This window comes from Puma concolor, chromosome A2 (assembly GCF_028749965.1).
Source record: "Puma concolor isolate L17-30 chromosome A2, mPumCon1.1.hap2, whole genome shotgun sequence".
NCBI lineage: Eukaryota > Metazoa > Chordata > Mammalia > Carnivora > Felidae > Puma > Puma concolor.
The window spans coordinates 109,910,023-109,937,460 of NC_141668.1; the positions used below are offsets into that span (position 1 = coordinate 109,910,023).

At 37.2% G+C, this 27,438-nt stretch overlaps 1 protein-coding gene across 1 annotated transcript in view; it reads right to left on the reverse strand.

Moving 5' to 3' along the window:
- LOC147583400 (cytosolic 10-formyltetrahydrofolate dehydrogenase-like) overlaps positions 1 to 25,826 on the reverse strand; it is a 65,413-nt gene extending 39,587 nt beyond the window's left edge. Inside the window, 1 exon segment of the mRNA XM_086682258.1 lies at positions 25,744 to 25,826. Coding sequence (XP_086538384.1) covers positions 25,744 to 25,826 — 83 coding nt within the window.
- Between the last annotated feature and the right edge of the window lie 1,612 nt (positions 25,827 to 27,438).

The window sequence follows — 27,438 nt, forward strand, 5'->3', positions numbered from 1 at the left end:
ATGTGGCTTGGATCTGAGGTATCCAGGTCGCCCACAAGATGGGGCCAGCACAGAGGATAGCTGGCAAATTAATGGGGCTAATGCAGGAGCTGAGGCCACAGGCAGGGCTGGGGAACATTTCCATAACTTCAGAGCTGTTGTGCAAAAGCACAAAACTAGATACATTCTCCATGGGGCTGGTTTATAGATTATATCCCCATTATAAACATATTGGCTTTGAAATATCCAGTTTGGTAAGGAGTGTGCAATAAGCAAGGGAATATGGGTTGAGTGGAGGATGAGATACTATGACCTGCCCACCCTGGGGTGCCCAGCCCCAAGGATAGTACAGTAAGTGTTAGGTCTCATGACTATCAGCAGGAAAGAACTCTCAAAGTGAACTCCACCATTTCAGACTGGGCCAAGATATTCCAGGCTAGAGAGTATTCTTGGGCTATTCTGGATTAGTCCAAAAGCCAAAGCATAATCTCACCTTTGCTCCATTTATCTTCAGGCATTACGTGGCAGGATATATACAGAAATGGGGATTTGGGCACATGTATCTGAGAGATAAGTAGCTGGTACAGTGGTAAACAATAATCACTGTCTTGGGAAAAAAAAAACACAGCTTAGCACAAAGCATCACTAAAAACCAGTAAGGAAGTGATTTGGCTGAATGTGTGCCACAGGGAGATCACAAATAGCAATAATAATGCCAAGTAGGTTTCTGCAATTCAAGACAGCTTTTCATGTTTCAGGTAAACTTGCAGTGGCTCTTAATCTAGGGTGCCTTAAAAAAAAACCGAGACAGGTCAGAGCACTGCCTCCCGTACATAATGCTCAAAATGCCCTAATACACCTAAAACTATTATAAAGTAACAATATAATTCACACTCAGCCTGCCCCCAACTCCTCTCCCTGGTAACCAACTATTGGTTTCCTGTAACAAGTCTGTTTTTGTTTTGTTTGTTCATTTGTTTTGTTTTTTTGGATTGCACATATAAGTGAAATCATATGGTATGTATCTTTCTCTGACTTATTTCACTTAACATAATACCCTTGAGGTAGCAATGTTGTTGCAAACGTAAGATTTCTTCTTTTTTTTTTCTAATTTTTTTTAACGTTTATTTATTTTTGAGACAGAGAGAGACAGAGCATGAACGGGGGAGGGTCAGAGAGAGAGGGAGACACAGAATCTGAAACAGGCTCCAGGCTCTGAGCAGTCAGCACAGAGCCCGATACGGGGCTCGAACTCATGGACCGCGAGATCATGACCTGAGCCGAAGTCGGACGCTCAACCGACTGAGCCACCTAGGCGCCCCTATTTCTTCTTTTTTTTTTTTATGGCTATTATTTCTTATTGTGTTTCTGTGTGTGTGTGTGTGTGTGTGTGTGTGTGTGTGTGTGTGTGTGTGACATCTTTATCCATTCACCTATGAATGGACACTTACATTGCTTCCATATCTTGGCTGTTATAAATAATGCTGCATTGAACACAGGGGTGCATATATCTCTTTCGATTGGTGTTTTCATTTCCTTTGGATAAATACCCAGAAATGGAATTGCTGGCTCATATGGTAGTTCTTTTTTTAATTTTTTGAGGAACTTTCATACTGTTTTCCACAGTGGTGGCACCAATTTACGTCCTCACCTACAATGCACTAGGGTTCCCTTTCTCTACATCCTTGCCAACACTTGCTATTTTTTGCCTTTTTGATAATAGCCAATCTGACAGGTGTGAGGTGATAGCTCATTGTGGCTTTGTATCTTCCTGATGCTTAGTGATGTTGTGCATCTTTTCATGTGTCTGTTGGCCATTTGTATACCTTCTTTGGAAAATGTCTATTCAGCTGCTCTGCCCATTTTTAATTGGGTAATTTGGCCTTTTGATATTAAATTGTGTAAGTTCTTTGTATCCTTTGGATATGAATGTAAGTTCTGAAAGACATCTAATACGTATGAATAGATGAGAATGGCAGTTTCTTTTTAAACCTTCACATTGCATAAAAGTGTCATTGCTGAGTAAATGTGCTGCTGCTGACTGTTGGAATGCAGAGCCAGTTTTAAATACTGAAGCAATAATTGACACTGTCTTCAAAGCAATGATTGGCTCCCATGTTGAGACCACATATTGCTATGTTTACTTAGAGGCTAAGTAAACAGGCTGAGTAAGTAAATAGGCGTTATGTTACATGCAGGAAAGAAATGCGAGTATCTGAAAGATGTTTCATACTAATATTATTGTCAACACTCAGAGAGATGCTGGTTTCTGATGTGAACTTTACAGGTTTTGAGCTCTTTGTGAGGAAGTAGAGTTGTAAGTTTTAATTGAACAGATGATTAGCATTATTCAAATATATTTGGGAACGGATTCATCAAATAGAAATTTGTTCAGATAAATGTTATAGGGAATGAGGAAGTGAAAAAAAATTTTATTTGAAAGGAGAATGTTCTGACACTCAGTAGGTTCTTCTACCATTCTTAAACATCTATAAAATGATCAGATTTTTACAATTTAAGTTTTAGGTAGTAAAAAAACATGACTAGATCAGTTCTAAGTGTTTTATTTCAGCCCGGAAGCATGGTCCAAGAAGTTGGGCAAACATAGCTATATAGAGGAACCTAGGAAAGTTTTCACTGAGTGAAGCAGCTAAATGTTTCCCACATTTTAGGAGAAAGGACTGGACATTCTTATTTATCTTTTGGATAGCTTTCCAAATGCAACTCAGCCTATTCACTATATTTTGGTTTTATATCCAATGTGTAGTAGATTGGGTGTTATTATATACCAAATTCTTTTTTTTTTTTTTTTTTTATTTTATTTATTTATTTATTTTTTTATTTTTGGGACAGAGAGAGACAGAGCATGAACGGGGGAGGGGCAGAGAGAGAGGGAGACACAGAATCGGAAACAGGCTCCAGGCTCTGAGCCATCAGCCCAGAGCCCGACACGGGGCTCGAACTCACGGACCGCGAGATCGTGACCTGGCTGAAGTCGGACGCTTAACCGACTGCGCCACCCAGGCGCCCCTATACCAAATTCTTAAATTCACGAATGTTAGCATTAAAATTTGGGCAATCTAAGATGATTCCCCAAATGCATAGTAACTAATCAGTAAGTGAAAAATTAGCAATATAAATGGAAAATTCTAAAGAAAGTCAGGGGAAAAGAGTAAGCCATAGACCCTCCAATGTAAAAAGGTGACCCCAGAGGCTAACTGCTTTCTCCATTTCATAGGCATGAATTATCAAAAAATAGTGGAGCAAAACTTCAGTTCCAACTTTAGATGTATCTATGACAAGAATATGAGCATGAAAATGTGTGCTTGGAATGTTCTTAGGGAGCTCATGGACCCTTGCTCTTCTTCTGAAGATGTAATTTATTGGGTGTTGTGAATTTAATCCATCTAAAGCTCCTGAGTATATCACCTATCTTTCTGTAACTCAATTTGGTCAGCTCACTCTCTCTGCTGAGACCATGAAGATCCTTTTAAGTCTCTTTATTCTCAGAACATGAAGGCATTTTCTATCTTCTTTAAAATGGCCATATCTCTTTTAGGTGCAGCTCTATCTTGATATGTAGAGCTTCCTGTAGGAAAATAGAAGTTAGGTGGGATTCTTTGGAACTGATTCCTTTTTGAAAGTTTTTATATCCATGACATTAACATGAAAATATAATCTCTATCTCAAACGCCCTACTATTGATCCTCAAATAAGATAAGAGAACTTAGCTTTATATTTATTCCAAAGCTGTCAAATATCAAACTAGTGACAAAGAGCAGAATAGGGCTACTACATAAATTTTGATAATCTAATAAAAAAGTATCTTGACCGAGAGCTACCCAACCAGAACAATTTTAATAACTGCCCATAAGTTATAATATTAAGCAAAGAGCTCCAGGAGGCAAGTTTTTGGCTCAGACTAGTTACCTCTCTCCCTTCCATTCCTTTCTCTCATGTTCCATGTTGAGTCATCCTTACCACGTAGTTCTTCCATTTTGCTACTAAATTGGGAATGGTATTCTCTCCAAACACTGCTCGATCCTTGCACTTCTGTTTCTATCACACATGCATTCCTATCTCCTCTCTCCTGATTCCCATCAGTCTCCTGCTATCTTCAAATTTCAAGTTGCCTTAACATGACAGCATAGTGTAGGGAAAGCCTTCCCCTAAATTTCCCCAAGAAGTTAGCAAATAAAATGGTCTAATAGGGACCAATTTGCTACATGTGAAAGCTTATTTTGCTACTTCTATAGAATGTGCATGCCTGTAGGATTGCCTTCTATCTATTATCCTATAGGTACAGAAGCACCTCACAAGGACTGCAGCATGTATACAACAAGCCCAAGTTTCTTTTTTTTTTAAATTTTTTTTCAACGTTTTTTATTTTTATTTTTGGGACAGAGAGAGAGCATGAACGGGGGAGGGGCAGAGAGAGAGGGAGACACAGAATCGGAAACAGGCTCCAGGCTCCGAGCCACCAGCCCAGAGCCTGACGCGGGGCTCAAACTCACGAACCGCGAGATCGTGACCTGGCTGAAGTCGGACGCTTAACCGACTGCGCCACCCAGGCGCCCCAAGCCCAGGTTTCTTGATCTGAGAAAGCATTGTAGTTTCCCCTCAAATTTTCTCCTCTGGTTCCAAGGAATCAGTACCTGTGAATCACTTCTTCCAAACATTAATAATTCAATTTATTGCCACTCTTTCCTTTGTTTAATTTATCCCCCAGTAGGAGTTGTGGAGAAGAGGGATCTCCTGTTTCATTGGCTTCCAGAAGAAAATAAATGGAACAAGAATTTGCTTATTGTAAGGAGTCATTTAAAAACAGCTCTAAATCAGTAATTTCCAAGTGAAGGCTTCACTCAACTAACCATTTTCCAGTGTAGCATTTCCTGGCCACCCTTGACTATAGACCCAATAATGCCTTTCCACAGCAGCGCAGCCCTACTGGTCTGTACCTAGGAAGGTGCTCATTAAAGCCCTCAACCGTGAGGGGCACCTGAGTGGCTCAGTCGCTTGAGCGTCCAAAGTCAGCTCAGGTCATGCTCTCACAGCTTGTGAGTTCCAGCCCCACGTCGGGCTCTGCGCTGACAGCTTAGAGCCTGGAGCATGCTTCAGATTCTGTATCTCCCTCTCTCTCTGCCCCTTACTCACTCACATTCTGTCTCTGTCTCTCTCAAAAATAAATAATTAAAAAAATTAAAAACAAACAAACAAAAAAAAACCCTCAACCATGGTAAGCATGTGAAGCCTGAAATTAGCAGTGTTCCAGAGATCTGACATCTGGGCTGTCTGGATTAAACTGTGCATCTATAGGCTGGCTGAGCTGCTTTAGGCATGAATACCCCTCCTAGACTGATCTTGACTATCTTAGACTGTCACCTTGAGAAAGTCCCTTAACCTCTCTATCTCCTTGGACTTTATCACTAATAACAACATAACATCTCCTAGGTCCTAAGACTTGATTATTTCTTATTTACATATTAACATTTATGAAATGGAAATTCATCATATAGCCAAATACATTTTAAGTAGCATCTCTCCATTAACTCAGTGCGCACAACTGTCATTAAGCCAATAGTGGATTCTATCCTCAGCAGAACTTTTGATGTGAGAAAATACCATAATAATAATTTGAAAGTATTTGAAAGACAAATACAGGTATGCAGGGTAGGGTAATAATTTAGCAAACCTTCAAACAAGCAACATTTAAATATTGTTTATTTAAGCATTTAATTTGTGACATTAAGGGAATAAATGAGTTTCTTAAGGTTTTTGGCATGGATAGGCTTCAGGGACTTTTGCAACTTTCATATGCCCATGGTCAGAATACCCACCCAAGTTTTGTCAGTGCTGGAAAAGACTTCTGTTTCTTTCTTTTCCTCTTTAATTTACTGTTCCCTTTGTTGGAAGAGTATGGTAGCCAGGATCTTTTGAGGGCCCCCATGATTTCCTGGTGTACATGCCCTGTATAATCCTCATGAATATGAGTGGCCTACTATCATGTTAAGGTATTGTTCCCATGATTACATGCTGTTAGATGGCAAAGGGAGATTATGCTAGGTGAGCCTAACCCCACCAGGTGAGTCCTTGAAAGGAAGAGTGTTTTCAGTGGCTGGCCATAGAAGAGGAAGCCAGAGACATGTTCAGGGTCCCATGGAAGAAAGCAAATACCCATGCTGTGAATTGTCTAACTGGGGACAGATGGCAAGGAACTGCAGCTAGTGTCTAGGAGCTGAGAGTGGTCCCAGCTGACAGCTAGCAAGAACATGGGAACTTCAATCTAAACTGCAAGGAATTACATTCTGACAATACCAGTGATTTTGGAAGAGAACACTGGGCTCTAGACAAGATGACAGCCCCAGCTTATGCTGTGATTTCAGCCCCGTGAGACTCTGAGCAGAAAATCTAGTCATACCACATCTAGACTTGTCACCTACAGACACTAAAGATAACACATTTGTATTGTTTTAAGCTGTTAGGTCTGTGATCATTTGCTACATAGCAGTAGAACATAAACACAGGGGGACAGGAGTTTACATTTTTTTCCAGTTATGCAAATAGTCAGGTGTAAGAAGTTGAGTTGGGACCTAGTGATGTTTTAGCAGCCCTAACGGATCTATGTCTTGGAAAAGATCTTATCTGGCCTGTCTCACCTTGACTCAAAAATTTCACTAGTATCTCAAAGAAGACAAAGTCCAATAAGAGTTGGGCTGGGTGATTCCTACAGTTCTTTGTATATGGGGGTTGTACTAAATAATGCCTATGGCCCCTTTGTCATGGGATGATATTGTCAACCCAAATGTCATAGGATGATATTGTCATATTTATGAGGTTTGTGTGGTTGACTGCCACATGACTTAACCACAAGTATACACAACACCAAATAAAGTATAGAGCTGGAATATGAGCAGAGAGTAAGAGAGCTAATATTTCTTTGGTGCGTAATGCGTGCCAGATAGCATGTTTTCAGTATGCATTAATTCTTTTAACCCACATGATGCTTGGAGGAATAGATGCTATTGTCTATTTATAGATAGAGAAACAAATACTTGAATGATTTATATAAACTGCTCAGCATCTCCCAGCCATTCAAAGGTAGAACCAGAATTCAAACCCAGGACTGTCTGATTTCAAAGTAGAGATATTTTCAATACATCTATGAAAACTTATAAAATGTCCAGAAGAGATGTAAAATGAAGTATTTTGAAAAAGTTGTTTCCTTTTTCTCAGGAGACATTGTCCCAATCCCACTTTAATATGTCATGGTTTGTAAATGTTTGCAGTGAATGAGATAAAAGAAGAGGCCAACTCCAGAAAGAATTTTAAGTGATTTTTTTTCATAGTTCATTTCACTCCTAAATATTTTTTACTCTTTTCTTTCCTGGTTGCTGCAAGTATGCACATTAGTAAAATCTCTTGGTACATGTAAAACTGTTTAATATAATTAATATATTTTAAAATATTCTAATGTTTGAAATACTATCTTTTAGGAAAAAGTAAACATTTCCTCTTATTGTTTACATGGAGTTAGTAAAATATTGGCATTTTTAATCAACAAGTTCATCTTCTGTGTTTTTTTTTATTTTCCTATAAGATCAAGCTTTTCTTTTTTTTGAGAGAGAGAAAGCATGCACGTGCACAAGCAGGAGAGGGGCAGAGGGAGAAGGAGAGAGAATCTTAAGTAGGCTCCACACTGGGTGTGAGATCCTATGAATGGTGAGGTCATGACCTGAACCAAAGTCAAGAGTCAGACACTTAACCGACTGAGCCACCCAGGCATCCTTTTTTACTGCAAGATCAAGAAACAGCACCTAGAGAATAATTGACAACACTGAATACAGTACTTAAAAAAATAAGGAAGTCAAAAGTCCTGAATGCAGACACTGATAAAAGGTGAGAAGTAATAACTGAAATAAATGTCTATTTTTTTCTGGACTTGAAATTGATACAGTACAATGATAATTTGAGGCACACTATAATTTAGGGTTTAAAGGAAGCAATAGTTTTACAGATGTACATTTATCTTCTGAACTTATAAACATTTATTTTATTTTATTTTATTTTTACATTTATTTACTTTTGAGAGACAGAGTGAGACAAAGTGAGAGTGGGGGAGGGGCAGAGAGAGAGGGAGGCACAGGATCAGAAGCAGGCTCCAGGCTCTGAGCTGTCAGCACAGAGCCCGACGCGGGGCTTGAACCCACAGCCTGTGAGATCATGACCTGAGCCGAAGTCAGACGCTGAACCGACTGATCCACACAGGCGCCCTGAACTTATAAACATTTAAACAATATGCACTGCAGTAATAGAAAACAGGTGTTCTGGCACAAAAATGCAGCTGTAATGTGGCATATTGTCCAGTATTAAATTCATTTGCAGACCCTTGAAATTTCTTTTGGTATAAGTTAAGTAAACATTAAAGTTAAAAAATGTCATTTGTCAAAAATGGAAATGTAAGTTATTCTGGGTGTATTTTTTTTTTTAAGGATCCACATCAGCATCACTATCTAAAAAGTATGGTGTTTATGCTTAAATTGAATATTTATTCCATCCCTTTGAGGCATTATTGGCTGGCAGCCTCTGTTTTGGAGAATGGATAAATTGGTTTTAGCTCTGCTCTGGTGGTTAGATGTGAAACCTAGGCCAGATACTTATACTGATGTCTTTCATTATGTGGTCTTCAAAATTCTGTTTATGTCCTCAGAGGAATTAATGTAATTATCATGTTAAGTTGGTTTCTTTCTTTTTCTTTTCTTTTCTTTTCTTTTCTTTTCTTTTCTTTTCTTTTCTTTTCTTTTCTTTTCTCTTCTTCTTTCTTTCTTTCTTTCTTTCTTTCCTTCTTTCTTTCTTTTTTGTTTGTTGTTGTTGCTAGGGACACTTAAATCTATGCAAGGAAAGGCATTCTGAGTGCTTAGCTTGGCTTTTGTTTGAAAATGTGTCCTTTTAGCCCCCCAGACCAAGTTTGGTAGCGGCCATGGGGGTCATGGCAGAACCAGCCTTGGGTATGGGAGCCAAGTAGAGTGTGGATCAGTTTCTTTCACCTGTAGGCTGGGAGATGGGGGACAAACATCTGGGCCAGTTGTGCTCAGTTTTCTCATTTGCCAACTGGACTTAAGTAATACCTTCCTGACAGGGTTGAAATAAAGTTTAAGTGATCCCTATGTGACAGTTCCTCTTATGTAGGAAATGGCTAATGAACCTCATTTTCTTTCTGTGTTGGGGGCAGAAAGGACAAAAGGCATTCTTTTTCATTTCATTTTCTACTGGATGTCTGTGAATATATATTTGTATGCCCACTTCATTATTACTGTTCAACACTATAAAGATTAGCGCATCATTTATTTCTTGCATGAACCGACTACAAGTATGAGCTTCTGTTTTATGAATATGCTTTATGTCTGAACCCCTCTGAGAGCTGTGATGTAGTTAGTTTGGAGTTGATGGGAAAGGGGGAGGACTTTGCCCTCACTGCTGCTATCATAGGAGAGGTGTTTCTGCTTTTTTAAAGTTCTGTCCTAGAATATTAAAAAGCCAGACTCCCATGAACTGGCCTACCAAATTAAGAACAATTTACAATGTTATTTCCATGGAAAAGTGTTCTAAGTTTCCATTTATTAATATAGGACAAACTTTTGTACATACTGGGTATATATATTTTTCAAACACTATATATCCAGCAGTGCACTGATGCTATAAAAAAAAAAAAACAACTGACAGGAAAGGCCTGGGAATTATGAAAGGGAAATTAAAGCTACATACTTAACAAAATACAAGATTATTTTCTCAGGAAAAAAAAAAAGGTAAGTTCTTTTGTTGCCAATGCCATGTTTTTTGGTTTGTTTCCTTAAATACATGCCACATTTCATAGGTAAATGTTTCTATAGATTAGAAGCCTTTTGTCACTTAAGTAAAACATAGACCCTGCTCTTAACATTATGGAAATTATTTACAGTAGTATGTTTACAAAGACAGATGTTTTTCAAGCCACTTTTTTACATTTCTTCTTTGTTTTTGAAATGTATTGTATCTCCAACACTTGACTTGAGTTAACTCAAAGTCTCTATAAAAGTTGAAGTAGTGCCTGAAAGCCTCTTTACTGCATGTTAATTAAATAAGGCAATGAGTAGGAGTGGCACAAGGAGAGAATGGAGAAATCGAGTGGCTTCACAGAGTTCTACTTGAAAACTATAATGCCATATTCAGGCAGGGAGCATGTCGGAGTGGGAAGCAGCCTGTACGGGAAGGCAGGCAGCGAGCAGCCTGGGCATCTGTGCAGCCGTTCCTCAGTGTCACCATTTATGCCCAGAGAGATGACTTAGGCAACCCTGGCAGTTCTTCACCTCTATAAACTATATGAGCAGGCAAACCATTTAAAATCATATAAAATTGAGACCTTTGGTGTCTCTTCAGCCATTTTGGAATGAGTTCCCAGTGCCGTGATGATGAAGAGACATGTCACAGTGAACAAGTGGGCATATGGTATCATTTGTGATTACTTAGAATAAGCATTTGCTATTGAGCTTAGGTCTTTGGGAAACAAAGTGGTTTAATTGTTTGTAGTCTCCGTAAGAGAGAGAAATGTGTAAATGCGTTAGGTTGATTTTTTTTTTTTTTTTTTTTTTTTTTTTTTACTAAAATAGAAATTAAGCTTAGCTCTAAAAATAAAAAAGCTCTCTCCATTTTTAGGTATATATTTTGCTAAAAGATGATTAGAGGACTTCAACTTAAGAATTTTAAAGTGACAAAGGCAAGCTTAGTGGATTGCATCATTAGCTGATTAAAGAAAATGTTAAGGAAAACATCACCATCAAGCATATGGACTGATCTAATTAGTTGATTACTAATTCAGAGTTAGTGCTGAGTACCTTTACTTTGAACATCAATTTCAGCTTAATAGGCAGCTCTTCCTGCTTCTCTGTCATCACAGAAAACAAGGCTTGGCAATTGGGCAATTAAAGAAATCAACGAACGAATATTAGATTAAAGCCTTTCCTGACATCCATTTCAGAGTGCCAAAAAATGTTGTTCACAGCAAATTCATTACAGAATAGGAAGTCATTTCTCCTTTCCAAACAAATGGCATCTTTCAATCCTATCAAAATCTCCCACCATCTAAATCCATATTGTAATTTTTAAAAAAAATTTTGGACACTAGTAAGTGCCTGACCCTGTGTTCTACTCTGTGGATCTAGAGACAAATAAGACACAACATCTGTCTTTAGGTATCACAGTGTAATGGATAAGAAAGTCTTATTAACAATCTCCTGTGATTAATGATGGAAGGAGAGTAGACACTGGAGATTACATGGAGAACAGAGGAAACATGTATAACCTAGTCTGAGTTGAGTGGTACAGAATTAGTGAAGACAGGTTTGTATTAGAACAAGAGGAAATGGAACAACTTCTTGCTGTCTTTCTTACTTACTCCCTTTATCTGGGTTTTTAAAGACTGATGTCATTACTTGGCTCCATTTCCAATCTCTCTCTCATTTCATGAAGGTTCCTTTCTCTCCCTCCTCAACCCTCCCATTCCTTTTCCTCTAGAGGCCAATAATCTTATCCTAGCAGTGACAATGTCCTGGAGGTCTACTGACTAATAATCTCATTAATTCTCATGATATTTAAAAAAAAAAAAAAAAATATATATATATATATATATATATATATATATATATATATATATAAATGGCAAGTATTACTTCAATTTTACATATGTAAAACTTGAACCAGAAAGAATGAAACAGATTTGCCCAGGGTTACACAGAAAATGGAGGAGCCAAGGTGGGAATGAATGAAACACTTCCTATCATACACAGTCACCTTGGGCTTCATTAATAGGCTTATTATTATAATAGTAAATGTCAAATTTCATCTAGAAATATCATAGCCATATACATGCTCCAGAATAATGTAGTATAAATTTAAAAATCAGCATTCTAAAGATTTGTACATATCATATTTTATGCATTTAGTTTTTGCTACATCCATTATCATTCAGTAAAGTTATAATATTGTAAAACAAAAATGCAATTCTTGGGTTGAGCCTGTGAGTGTGTGTGTGTGTGTGTGTGCACATGCATGCACATGCACATGTAATGTTTAATCTGATTATAATGGCACTTTGAATGCTTGACTGGTCTATAGAGATTGGTAGTAATTAGCATGACAGACAAAAGGAGCAAATGTAGTCTATTTATACCTTGAGCTCAACTAATTTTAGTCTTAAGCATAAATCTAATATCCATAAATAGGGAATAGTTATTAGCAAATATTGAAGTCAGAATCACATTTGTAGTTTTGCAGCAAAAGTAAGAATTACCTAGCTTCAACGAGACCATGGGTTTTGCTGTTAAAGAGAATGCTATAAATGTATTGACTGGTTAAAACCCTGCTAGGAAAGTGAGTGCCTAACAATCCATAGACAAAGTTTTAGTTAGTTTATCCTTTCTACTAAGTGCCTATATATATGTAAAAGCATGCACTGAATCAAGAAACAATATAAGCTTTACAGCACAGTGGAAAACAGGATCTTTATAAAATATACATATATGTTAGTAAACTATCTTTTTCTCTCCAAGCAGTAAATCAATTTGTTTCCGGCTTTAAATAAACAGACCATGCCTCAGTCCAAAGGACATTGAAGCAATTCAATGGCATCAGGTGAATTGGAGATTTGGGAATTTGATACTAGTGACTTTTTATGACCTCTCTGTTATTGTCGTGTTATCACACTATTGGAAGAGAAATTTTGTCATGTCACTTCTAGATTAGCAGAGAAGTGTAGGCAAAATTGTCTCTATCCCAACATATCCCAGTCCAAAATACAGCATTAAAAATAATATTAATAATGGACATGTGCTAGTAAAAACGAATTCAAACTAAAGAAAAACTCTAGCAACATTTCAGGATGCAGGATTATACCCAAATCAACTGCATTGCAATGTACCAGCAATGAAAAGTGCAAAAATGAAATCAAGAAAAAAAAACATTTTAATAACATAAAAATAATAAAATATTTCAGAATATATTTAATTAAAAAGTGCATGACTCTTACATCAAAAACCACAAAACATTAATGAAGTAAATTAAGGAGGATCTAAAAAATTAAAAGGTGTTCTATGGTCATAGATTGGAGGGATTAATATGGTTAAGATGGCAATATTCCCCTAGTTGATCTTCAGATTCAGAGTAATCTATATCAGAATCTAAGCTTTGTTTTTCTTTAAAAAAAAAGTTGACACCCTGATCTTAAAAATCATAGGGGATATTTCAGAATAACATTTCATAAGGAACTGTTCAGAATAACCAGAACAGTCTTTAAAAAGAAAAAAAAGTTCAAGGACTCACATTTCCCAATTTCAGTACTTATTACAAAGCTACAGTAATCAAAACAATGTGGCACTAGCATAAGGAAAGAAACTGAGATTAACAGATTTGGGACCTCAAAAATAAACTTCTACATTCATGCCTAATTAATTTTTGCCAACAGTGTCAAGGCAAATTTTCAATAAAGGAAAAAAAAGTCTTTTCTATAAATGGTGCTGGACAATTTGATATTTACATATAAAAGAATAAAGTTGAACCTCAAACTATATACAAAATTCAAATCAAAATGAATCAAAAACCTAAATATAAAATCCAAAATGACAAAAAAATCTTAGTAGAAAACCTAGGCATACATTTTCATTAACCTGGATAAGCAATGGTTGCTTATACATGAAAAGCACATGCCCAAAGACAAGACAAAAATAAAATTAATTGAACTTCATCAAAATTAAAACCTTTTGTGCCTTAAAGGTTACCATCCAGAAAGTGAAAAGACAGACAACCTACAGACAGGGAAAAAATATTTGCAAATCATATATCTAGTAGAATCTAGTAAGCTGAATACATAAGGAACTATTAGACCGTAAACATAAAAAGACAACTCAGTTTAAAGATGGTCATAGGATTTCAATCAATAATTCTACAAATAAAATATGTAAATGATCAATAAGCACATGAAAAACTACTCAACATCATTAGGTTCATGCAACTAAAGCCATAATGAGATATCACTTCACACTCATTATTGTGGCTAAAATTTAAAAAAATTAAAAGGATAATAAGACATATTGATAAGAATTGGATAAACTGTAACCATCACAATCTTTGGAAAACAGTCAGGCAGTTCTTTAAAAGTTAAACACAGAATTACTATATTATCCAGCAATTTCACTCGTATGTATATACCCCTTAAAATTAAAAACGATGTTCACAAAACAACTGTACATAAATGTCCATTGCAGCATTATCCATAATAGCTAAAAGTTGGGAAAAACACAAATAACAAACCCACTACTGAATGGTGAAACAAATGTGATACACCTTCACAAAGGAATATTATTCAGTCATAAAAAAAGAATAAAGTACAGACACATGCTACAACACAGATAAATCTTGGAAACGTTATGCTTGCTAAGTGAAAGGAGCCAGACACAATAGGACATGTAGTGTTATGATTGTATTTATGTGAAATGTCCAGAATAGGTAAACTCATTGAGACAGAAAGTAGGTTAGTAATTGTTAAGGGATAATGGGAGGGGGGAAAAGAGAGAGAATGCTAATGGGTTTAGTTTATTTTTAAGGTGATTGAATGTTCCAGAAATAGATAGTGGTGATGGTTTTAAAACTTTGTGAATGCACTAAAAATCATTGAAGTTTACACCTTAAAATGATGAATTCTATGGTGTGTGAATTATATAACAAGAACACAGTAATAATTCATAGGCACCCGAGTAACACATTCACAACAAGAAAGATCCCAATAACTTTCTATCACATCTGACATTCTCACTATTAACTGGAGTTGAAAACAAATGTTAACATTAAACATCATTTGGAAGGGGTAATTTTTTTAATTAAATATTTAGTTTTCTGAGATGGATAAACAATTTTGTGATTGGAAAAGACTAAAGATCTAGGGCTTGAACCAATGTCCATTACTGGGGCACAAAAGTGAAAGCTATGGGTCACCTATTATGGATAGCCTGAAAAAGTTGTCACCTTTGACAGAGGAAGAGAGATTAATTAAAGAATATAGCATTCAGGAAAAAAATTATTTGATTTTTTAATTTGTTTTAAAGTTTATCCATTTATTTTAAGAGAGAGAGAGAGAGGGGTCAGGGGCAGAGCAGAGAGAGAGAGTGAATCCCAAGCAGGCTCTGCAGTGTCAGACCCTCAAGGGGCTCAAACTCACAAACCATAAGATCGTGACCTGAGTCAAAATCAAGCATCAGAGGATTAACTGACTGAACCACCCAGAGACCCTCTGAAAAAAATATTTTAAAATGAATGGAAGAGAATACACTAGAAAGTAGTCTTCACCTTCACCAAAATATTGCCCAGACCTAGCACTGCTCAGGAACATTATCCTCACAACATCATTCCTTATGTTTTAAGAAGCAATGATTTTAGGGTTACCTGTGTGGCTCAGTTGGTTAAGCATCCAACTTTGCCTCAGGTCATGATCTTATGTTTCATGAGTTCGAGCCCCACATCAAGGCTCTGTGCTAACAGTTTGGAGCCTGGATCCTGCTTCACATTCTGTGTGTGTGTCTCTCTCTGACCCTTCTGCACTCACACTCTGATCTCTCTGCTCTCTCAAAAATAAATAAACATTAAAGAAAGGGTTTTTTTTTTTTTTTGGTGGGGAGGTGGCTGGGTGGCTCAGTTAAGCATATGACTTTGGCTCAGGTCATGATCTCACAGCTATGGGTTTGAGTTCCGAGTCGGGCTCTGTGCTGATAGCTCAGAGCCTGGAGCCTATTTCAGATTCTGTGTCTCCTCCTCTCTCTGCCCCTCCCATGCTCATGCTCTGTCTCTCTCTGTCTCTCAATAATAAGTAAATGCTAAAAAACTTTTTTTAATAAAAAATTAAAATTTTTTTTAAAGAAGCAATGATTTTAAAATATCTTCCTTATTATATTCTCTTTTGCATATTACAAACATCACACATCACATTTTGTTTGAGTGTCTGTAAGTTTATGTCCTCTAACCTTGTCTCAAATTCTGCAAACAGAACCTTAACCTTGGGTGTATTAAGACTGTGGAATAAATACACAGGTACAAAAGCTGAAGTAAAGGAAATTTATCATAATGCCAAGTTCATAAAAAATTGTTTGTTTTATACCTATGAGGCTCAGACTATGCTTATCAGGGAAGCTTGAAGGAAAAGTTTCCCTGGGCTGTTCATTCATCATGGATTACACAAAATCATATCATACTTCTGTGACTAATATGCAGTAGTGATATTATATTAGAGTTATACTCTGACAGAGAAATGTCCACTTAGAGAAATAAACGTTTAAGTCATGTCTATATGAAGATAAGGAGTGTGAAAAATTGTATCGTATCTGTGGGCTATCTTAATTAACATTCTCCAAGTAGTAATACCATGTCACTGTCCTTGGAATAGCCACAAAGTTGTAACACAGCAAGGAGAAAGCACAATTTTTGTTTGTTTGTTTGTTTTCCCCAATAAGATGATAGTTATAGTTATAGTTATACAGTCACAGCCTAACAGACCAATTCAGTAGAACATTAAGTTATCCCAAAGGAGGATGCTGATTATTAGAGAAGGGAGTATTTTACTTGGATTCAAACAAAGAGTGCCAGTGTTTGTCATTAAAATTTAATATGGCAGTATATGTGAGAAAGGCGTTAACACATAGAAAGTTTCCTCCTTCTTTCCTCCCTTCCTCCCCCCCGCAAAAAAACAGAAATAAATGACAGCCAGGAACTTAATCAACACAGACACAAGCAAGATGTCTGAGCCAGATTTTAGAATCATGATAATAAGAATACTAGCTGGGGTCAAGAATAGAATAGAATCCTTCTCTGTGGAGATAAAAGTAGTAAAATCTAGTCAGGATAAAATAAAACATGTTATAACTGAGCTGCAATCTTAAATGGATGCCACAGCAGCAAGTATGGATGAGGCAGAGCAGTGATACAGAGGACAAACTTATGATGAATAATGAGTCAGAAAAAAGAGGGAGACTAAGGCAAAAGAACACGATTTAAGAATTAGAGAAATCAGTGACTCATTAAAATGAGCAACATCAGAGGTGAAGAGGATCATAGTGAAGGGAAAGATGAAGAGAGAAGAGAGAGAAAAAGGGATAGAAGGGTTATGTCAGCAAATCATAGCGGAAAACTTTCATAACCTGGGGAAAGACAGACATCAAATCCAGGAAGCACAGAGGACTCCCATTAGATTCAACAAAAACCGACCATCAACAAGGCATAACATAGTCAAATTCATAAAATACTCAGGCAAGGAAAGAATCATGAAAGCAGCAAGGGAAAAACAATCCTTAACCTACAAGGGAAGACAGATCAGGTTTGCAGCAAACGTATCCACAGAAACTTGGCAGACCAGAAAGGAGTGGCAGGACATATTCAATGTGCTGAATCAGAAAAATATGCAGCCAAGAATTCTGTATCCAGCAAGGCTGTCATTCAAAATAGAAGAAGAGATTAAAAGTTTCCCAAACAAAAATTAAAGGAGTTTGTGACCAAGAAACTTTAAGGGGGACTCTCTGAAGGGAGAAAAGATGAAAAAAAAATACCAAAAGCAACAAAGACTAGAAAGGACCAGAGAACACCAGAAACTCCAACTCTACAAGCACCATAATGGCAATAAATTCATATCTTTCAGTTCTCACTCTAAATGTCAATGGACTAAATGCTCTAATCAAAAGACATAGGGTAACAGAATGAATAAGAAAACAAGATCCATCTATATGCTGTTTATATGAGACCTGCTTTAGACCTAAAGACACCTTTAGATTGAAGGTAAGTGGATGAAGAACCTTCTATCATGCTAATGGTCGACAAAAGAAAGCTTGAGTAGCCATACATATATAGACAATCTAGACTTTAAAATAAAGACTGTAACAAGAGATGAAGAAAGAATAAGGGGTCTATCCACCAAGAACACCTAATAACTGTAAACATTTATGCTCCAAATGTGAAAGCACAGAAATATAGAAATCAATTAATAACAAACATAAAGAAACTCATTGATAATAATATCATAATAGTAGGGGACTTCAATACCCCACCTACAGCAATACACAGATCATCTAAACAGAAGACCAGGAAGGAAACAATGGCTTTGAATGGCACATTGGACCAGATGGACTTAACAGATATATTCAGAATATTTCATCCTAAATCAGAAGAATAAACATTCTTATCCAGTGCACATGGAACGTTGTCCAGAATAGATCACTTACTGGGACACAAATCAGCCCTCAACAAGTGCAAAAAGATCGAGATCATACTGTGCATATTTTCAGATCATAATGCTGTGAAATTCAAAGTCAACCACAACAAAAAATTTGGAAAGATAACAAATACTTGGAGACAAAAGAACATCCTATTAAAGAATGAATTGGATAACCAAGAAGTTAAAGAGGAAATTGAAAAGTACATGCAAACCAATGAAAATGACACCACCACAGCCCCAAACCTCTGGGATGAAGCAAAGGCAGTCATAAGAGGGAAGTATATAGCAATCCAGGCCTTCCTAAAGAAGGAAGAAAGGTCTCAAACACACAACCTAACATTACACCTTAAAGAGCTGGAAAAAGAACAGCAAATAAAACCCCAAACCAGGGCGCCTGGGTGGCTCAGTCAGTTGAGACTCTGACTTTGGCTCAGGTCATGATCTCACGGTTTGTGAGTTCGAGCCCCACTCCAGGCTCTGTGCTGACAGCTCAGAGCCTGGAGCCTGCTTCAGATTCTGTGTCTCCCTCTCTCTCTCTGCCCCTACCCCTCTCATGCTCTTTCTCTGTCTCTCTCTATCTCTCTCTTTCAAAGATAAATAAACGTTAAAAAAAATAAGAATAAAAACCCAAACCAGCAGAAGACAGGAGATAATAAAGATTAGAGCAGAAATCAATGCTATCAAAACCAACAAAAAACCAGTAGAACATATCAATGAAAACAGAAGCTGGTTCTTTGAAAGAATTAACAAAGTTGATAAACCACTAGCCAGTTTTATCAAAAAGAAAAAGGAAAGGACCCAGATAAATAAAATCAAGAATGAAAGAAGAGACATCACAACCAACGCAGCAGAAATAAAAACAATAGTAAGTGAATATTATGGGCAATTATATGCCAACAAAATGGGCAATCTGGAAGAAATGGACAAATTCCTAGAAACCCATAAACTACCAAAACTGAAACAGAAAGAAAAAGAAAATTTGAACAGACCCATAACCAGTAAAGATATCAAATTAGTAATCAAAAATCTAGAAAACAAGACTCCAGGACCAAATGGCTTTCCAGGGGAATTCTACCAAACACTTAAGGAAGAATTAACACCTATTCTCTTGAAGCTGTTCTAAAAAAATAGAAATGGAAGGAAAACTTCCAAACTCTTTCTATGAAGCCAGCATTACCTTGATTCCAAAACCAGATAAAGACCCCACTAAAAAGGAGAACTATAGACCAATTTCCTTGATCAACATGGACACAAAAATCCTCACCAAGATATTAGCCAACCAGATCCAACAATACATTACAAAAATTATTTACCATGACAAGTGGGATTTATACTTGGGATGCAGGGCTGGTTCAATATCTACAAAACAATCATTGTGATTCATCATATCGATAAAAAAAAAGCACAAGAACCACATGATCCTCTCAATAGACACAGAGAAAGCATTTGACAAAATACAGCATCCTTTCTTGATAAAAACCCTCAAGAAAGCAGGGATAGAAGGATCACACCTCAAGATCATAAAAGCAATATACGAAAGACCCAATGCTAATATCATCCTCAGTGGGGAAAAACTGAGAGTTTTCCCCCTAAGGTCAGGAACAAGACAGCAATGTCCACTCTCACTACTGTTATTCAACATAGTATTGGAAGTCTTAGCTTCAGCAATCAGACAACACGAAGAAATAAAAGGTATACAAATAGGCCAGGAGGAGATCAAACTTTCACTCTTTACAGATGACATGATACTCTATATGGGAAACCCAAAAGATTCCACTAAAAAAACTGCTAGAACTGATCCATGAATTCAGCAAAGTCACAGGATATAAAATCAATGCACAGAAATCAGTTGCATTCCTATACACCAATAATGAAGCAACAGAAAGAGAAATATCAAGGAATCGATCCCACTTAAAATTGCACCAAAAACTGTAAAATACCTAAGAATAAATCTAACCAAAGAGGTGAAAAATCTATACACTGAAAACTATAGGAAGCTTATGAAAGAAATTGAAGAAGACACAAAAAATGGAAAAAGATTCCATACTCCTGGATAGGAAGAAAAAATATTGTTAAAATGTCAATACTACCCAAAGCAATCTACATATTCAATGCAATCCCTATCAAAATAACACCAGCATTCTTCACAGAGCTGGAACAAACAATCCTAAAATTTATATGGAACCAGAAAAGATCCCGAATAACCAAAGCAATCTTGAAAAAGAAAACAAAAGCAAGAGGCAATACAATCCGGACTTCAAGCTGTATTACAAAGCTGTAATCATCAAGACAGTATGGTACTGGCACAAGAACACTCAGATCAATGAAATAGAATGGAGAACCAAGAAATGGACCCAGAAACATATGGCCAACTGATCTTTGACAGAGCAGGAAAGAATAGCCAATGGAATAAAGACAGTGTCTTCAGCAAGTGGTGCTGGGAAAACTGGACAGCGACATGCAGAAAAATGGACCTGGACCACTTGCTTACACCATACACAAAAATAAACTCAAAATGGATGAAATACCTAAATGTAAGACAGGAAGCCATCAAAATCCTTGAGGAGAAAGCAGGCAAAAATCTTTTTGATCTTGCCCGAAGCACTTTCTTAACACATCTCCGGAGGCAAGGGAAACAAAAGCAAAAATGAACTACTGGGACCTCATCAAAATAAAAAGCTTCTGCACAGAGAAGGAAACAATCAGCAAAACTAAAATGCACCCAACAGAATGGGAGAAGATATTTGCAAATGACATAAAGGGTTAGTATCCAAAATCTATAAACCACTTATCAAACTCAACACCCAAAAAACAAATAATCCAGTGAAGAAATGGGCAAAAGACATGAAGAGACACTTCTCCAAAGAAGACATCCAGATGGCTAACAGACACATGAAAAGGTGCTCAGCATCACTCATCATCAGGGAAATACAAATCAAAACCACAATGAGATACCATCTTACACCTGTCAGAATGGCTAACATTAACAACTCGGGCAACAACAGATGTTGGCGAGGATGCGGAGAAAGAGGATCTCTTTTGCACTGCTGGTGGGAATGAACACTGGTGCAGCCACTCTGGAAAACAGTATGGAGGTTCCTCAAAAAATTAAAAATAGAACTACCCTACAACCCAGCAATTGCACTGCTAGGTATTTATCCAAGGGATACAGGTATGCTGTTTCAAAGGGACACACATACCCCAAAATGTTTATAGCAGCACTCTCAACAATAGCCAACGTATGGAAGGAGCCCAAATGTCCATCGATGGATGAATGGATAAAGAAGATGTGGCATATATATACAATGGAGTATTACTTGGCAATCAAAAAAAAATGAAATCTTTCCATTTGCAACTATGTGGATGGAACTAGATGGTATTTTGCTAAGCAAAATTAGTCAAAGAAAGGTAAACATCATATGACTTCACTCATATGAGGACTTTAAGATACCAAACAGATGAACATAAGGGAAGGAAAGCAAAAATAATATAAAAGCAGGGAGGGGGACCAAACATAACAGACTCTTTAAATATGGAGAACAAACAGAGGGTTACTAGAGGGGTTGTGGGAGGGGGGATGGGCTGAATGGGTAAGAGGCATTAATGAATCTACTCCTGAAATCACTGTTGAAGTATATGCTAACTAACTTGGATGTAAATTAAAAAATACATTAAATAAAAGAATATTTAAATATGTGAATATATATCTATGAATACATATATATTTTATATACATTATAAATAAGTACATATGACATGTGATATATACTTACTATATTCAACACATATAAACATATATTTAATATTCATTATCATTCTTGGGACATCTAGATGTAATATGAAAAGAACAGAGGTGTAATTATTTAGAATATAAAAGAAGGGGAGCCTGGGTGGCTCAGTCAGTTGAGCATTGGACTCTTGATTTTGGCTCAGGTCATGATCCTGCGGTGTGGGATTGAGCCCTGAGTTGGGTTCTGTGCTGAGAGTGGAGCCTGCTTAAGATTCTCTCTCTCTCTCTCTCTCTCTCTCTCTCTCTCTCTCTCTCTCTCTCCCCCTCCCTATCACCTTCTCCCACCCTCACACCCTCTTTCTCTCATGTGCTAAAAAAAAAAAGAAAAAAAGAAAAAAAAGTGAACCCATGCAGGAGATAGAAGATGTAAATTATTAAGGACAAAATAAACTGCAAAAATTCTGTCTAGACTATTTTTTTAAGTTTATTTATTTATTTTTAGAGAGAGAGAATGTGAACAGGGCAGGGGCAGAGAGAGAGAAAGAGAATCCCAAGGAGGCTCTGTGCTGACAGCACACAGAGCTGGACACTGGGCTGAAGCTGAGGCACCATAAGATCATGAACTGTGCCCAGACCGACAGTCCTATGTTTAACCGACTGAGCCACCCAGGCACCCCTTGACTTTTGATTCTCTTTTGGCTTTGTAGTTTAAAAATCTCCAATTTCAGGGATGTTCAGATTATATGAGCTGCAGGTGGTTTTCATATTCTTGGTCCGTTGAAGCTGCAAGTTGAACCAAGTCGTTGGGGATAACCTCAGGAAGTTTGCCATGAAACACGACAGAATACATAGAGGACTAATCCCAAATTCAGGGGGACCCAGCAGGGCAGGCCTAGATTGGGCAGGTTTTCTCGCTTCAGTTTGGCCAAACCTAAATCTTTTGGAGCCTAACTTGAAATAAAAATGCTCAGAATAACTCTAAGAAACTTGCAGATACAAAGATTAAGAAAGTACAGGCTTACTTTTTTTGGTAAGGTGTGCTGCAAAACAAAGGTGAGAACAAATTTAGAGACATTCTCTAGCACCAGTGAAGGACTACAGGTGAACATCAAATCTCCACAGCAGGCTAAAGATTTTAATTATAAAGCTCCCTAAATCCTTAGACCATATCAGCCATGGACTTAGATAGATTTCAGCTCAGCTCTGAACCTCTCTCCCTCCCTGCTTGCCTTTAATCAAACTACTATGTTTCAAAATGGAACATATCATTTTATTAGCGACTGTTTTCTATCTTTTTGTAATATTCCTCCAAACATATGAAGCTACATTGAGAAAATTTTATCTCAATCCTTGCAATTAATATGAATTTTTCTTCAAAATACACATAGCACTCCAAATAGCTACTGGTTTAATAAGCAGAATTTGGCACCCCAGAGCACTGTGAAGGCATGACCAAGCTTATCTCCCCCAAAAGCATTGTTTCAACATATTCAGAAAATATAAACCTACTGGCTGTTAACATATCCTCTGGAACTTAAAAAAAATAAATACTGTAAATTATTTTACTCAATGTGCAATCATTATAACTGAGATTTTATCAATCTAAAAGCTTTAGAAAAAGGGAAAATAAAGAGACATTTTCTGACAACTTTCTTGCCATGCCAAAGGCTTTAAATATGTTGCATATTTAATCCTCTCAACAAACTGTTAGGTAGATATTATAAGCCCATTTCATGAATGAAAAAAAAAAAGGCTCAAAACAGTTTTAAAATGTGCTCTAACTCAAGCAGCTGGTTAATGCCTGAGTTAGAAGAAGAATGCAAGTAAATCTCTAGAAATTTATAGCAATTTCAACCAGAAGAGAGCAAATTCAATTGCTGGTGAATTTGTTTTTGGACAAGTATGTCCAACGCTATCTGATTGGGTTAGTTTCCACACTGTACTTTTTAAGGGTGAATATATTATTATTTATTGCTATGTAACAAATAACTATCAAAATAGACTAGTTTAGGGGTGCCTGGGTGGCTCAGTCGGTTAAGCCTCTGACTCTCAGTTTCAGCTCAGGTCATGATCTCGCAGTTTTTGTGAGTTTGAGCCCCACATTGGGCTCTGCATGGACAGTGAGGTGCCTGCTTGGAATTCTCTATTTCTTTCTTTCTCTCTGCCCCTCCCCTGCTCACGCTGTCTCTGTCTCTCTCAAAATAAATTAACTTAAGAAATATAGTGGCTTAAAAAATAAGAACCATTTATAATCTCTCACAGTTCTATGGATGAGGATTCTGCACAGTTGGGGGCTATGTCTCTAGGTCTAGTATGAGGCTCTGGTTAGATATTGAGTGTGGCTGTAGTTATCAGAGCACTTGACTGGAGCTAGAGTATCCATTTCCAATCGGGCTTTTTCAAATGTGGCTTGGAAAATTGGTGCTGGCCATTAGATTGGAACTATAGTTCCTGTCTACATGCACCTTTCTACAGGGCTACTTGAATATTCTCATGGCATGCTAACTGACTTCTCTTGGAGCATGTGATCCAAGAGACCAAGGCAGAAGTTGTAATGTCATTTAGCTTCAAAAATCACATATCATGACTTCCACTTTATTCTATTGGTTTACCCAGAACAAACCCTGATTCAACAAGGGAGAACAAGAATTCCAGGAGAAGTGGACCATTAGGCACCATATTGGAGGTTAGTTACTGCAGTTCTTTTATATGAACCTTTTAATGGCAATCTTTCTAAAATGTGTTATTCATGTTCCTGCAATAGAAAATGGTATACTTCCAAAAAATCACCTTTTTTTTTTTTTTTACAAGGTTAGGACATCATGAACATCAGTGTAGTACTGTGTTGTAGATCAATGGAAATTTCAGACATAATTAAGGTATGAAGGGGCAAGTGGTCCTTCATGGAGCAATCAAAAGAGGTAGCTACTGGGGCGCCTGGGTGGCTCAGTCAGTTAAGCGACAGACTTCAGCTCAGGTCATGATCTCACTGTCTGTGGGTTCAAGCCCCACTTCGGGCTCTGTGCTGACAGCCCAGAGCCTGGAGCCTGCTTCGGATTCTGTCTCCTTCTCTCTCAGCCCCTCCCCTGCTCATACTCTCTCTCTGTCTCTAAATAAATAAATAAATAAATAAATAAATAAATAAATAAATAAAGAGATAGCTACTGAATTGACATTCCTTTGTTATATGACCTTAATAACAGAAGGGTGTTTAAGTGTGCCTTTTCACTACATGTCCCCAAACTACATTTCTGTTTTTATTAATACATTTTCTCCTTTTTTCCCCAATGGCAATTTATGTACTTCAGTGTCACGTTATATGGCTATCAGTGGTTCCATATCTTGCGCTTCAGTTGTTTCTATTTCTGTTTGCACTGTCAGCAATTACTTCTCTGTAGCCTTTATGTTCACTTCTTTCTCTTTTCCTGCCAATTAAACAATTTATTAGCTTTGGAAAATGCAGGAATTAAAATATCAAACTCTAATTCAGAGTTACATTTTCTTAACTGTTCCATCACATGATAGCCTTTATCAATCTTCCAGTTGTCTGTTTTTTTATGTGCATAAAACAATGAGAGTTGGGAATATACTATTAAACCATTATGTTGAAGAAGCATAACCTTCAAAGTTCAATAAGGAAACAGCTTAATTCTCCCACCTCCTTCCTCACTGACAGTACCTATTCAAATCTACTTTGTGGATTCAATTTGTTACCATCCTTACATGAGTCCTGGGCATGACTTGTCTAATCACTCACAGATCATCATCGTTGTCGTCATCATCATCATCATCATCAATATCATCCTCTGGTAATTCTGACTCACCAACTATAATGTTCATTTCACAATAATGATGGACTTTGAATTTATTCAAAGCAAAAGCCTCCCTTTTCCCTCAACTCAACATGGCTCTAGGTGGGAATTTTAAAATAAGACAATAGGAGAAAATGATTCATTCTTCTCTGGTTCCCTAGCCTGTATTTCTCTCTTCCTTTCTAGCTTGCCATCAGAAATTTCTTATCCTTGCGGTCATGGAACGAGAAATTGGGGCAGGAAGAGGCAGAAAATGTCTTCTTTGATTTTTACTTTTTTGAGCTGTTACCAATATTCTCTTAGCCTGGCACTGTTTAAAGTTGATTCTTCCTCTAGTGGTATTTGGTGGGTTCTTGAGCTACCTTCCTCCACTAGTAAGGCACACAGAAAAATAGCACCCCTCCCCCCAAGATATCCATGTCCTAATCCCCAAAACCTGTGAATATGTTGTTCTACATGGTAAAAGGGACTTTGAAGATGTGATTAAATTAATGATCTTCAGATAGGGAGATAATCCTGGATCATTCACGTTGAGTCCCATGTCATCATAAGGGTCCTTATAAGAGGAGGAGACAGTAGGGTCCAACCCAGAAGGCAATATGCCAATGGAAGAAACAGGACAGAGAGAGAGATTTGACCTTGGAAGTGAAGGAAAGAGCCACAACTCCACTCAGGTGGCCTCTAGGAGCTAAAAAAGGCAAAGAAACAGATTATACTCTGGAAGTCTCCAGAAGGAATAGTTTGATCACACCTTGACTTTAGACTTCGGACCTGTATAACTGTAAGAGAATAACTTGGTCTTGTTTTAAGATGTTAATCTGTGATAATTTGTTACAGTGACAATAAAAAACAAATACAGTTGAGGATCCCTGAACTGCCACTGCTCTGATGCAGATGAATGAATCTTCTCCAGAAGATTGTTTTAAGACTCCTGCCTCAGCCTTGGAGCAGTTAGTAATATGGCTATTAATCAGGCTATTTCTGCTGAGGCTTACTTACCTCTCTAGGTAGGTTTCTTGGCCGAGACACAGGACAATCCCAAAGTGCCTCTCTAGCATTATATCCCTCTGAAATACACCTTTATCCCATAGATGGAAGTATAGTCACTTCTTAGCTGTAATTTTCCACTTTCTTTGTATAGCCTGATTGAGCCAACTTCGTGTCTTTCACCGTTTTCCAGTGTGACTCTGCAATACTCTATGGGCCTGGTATCAGAACACCTCTACCAGATCTAAAACAGGAATAAAGAAATTCTTTCCCTTCTTCACTGACAAATTCCATTGAAGAAAATTCTCTCTTCAAATTATAACTTCTCCCTCAGTCTCTTCAGCTTAAAAAAAAATTACAAAACCTGTTTTTAACATGTATAACCTAGCCTCTTACTATGGAATATCAAATTCCTTGCCACCTATGTTGTTTATATAACTGAGACTGAGATGTAAAGAGCCTTATCTTAACGTCCTGTTATGATGATTAAATTGTCAATCTGGATCAGCCAATAAGAAAAGCAACACACAGATAGAACTCCCTCAAATTAAAAGGTAGTCCTTTATCTCTAACTTTATTCAGAGATAATTATTCTTTCACAATTCTAAAACAAGCCAATGATTTAATTTCCCCAAAACATATTATATCGAAGA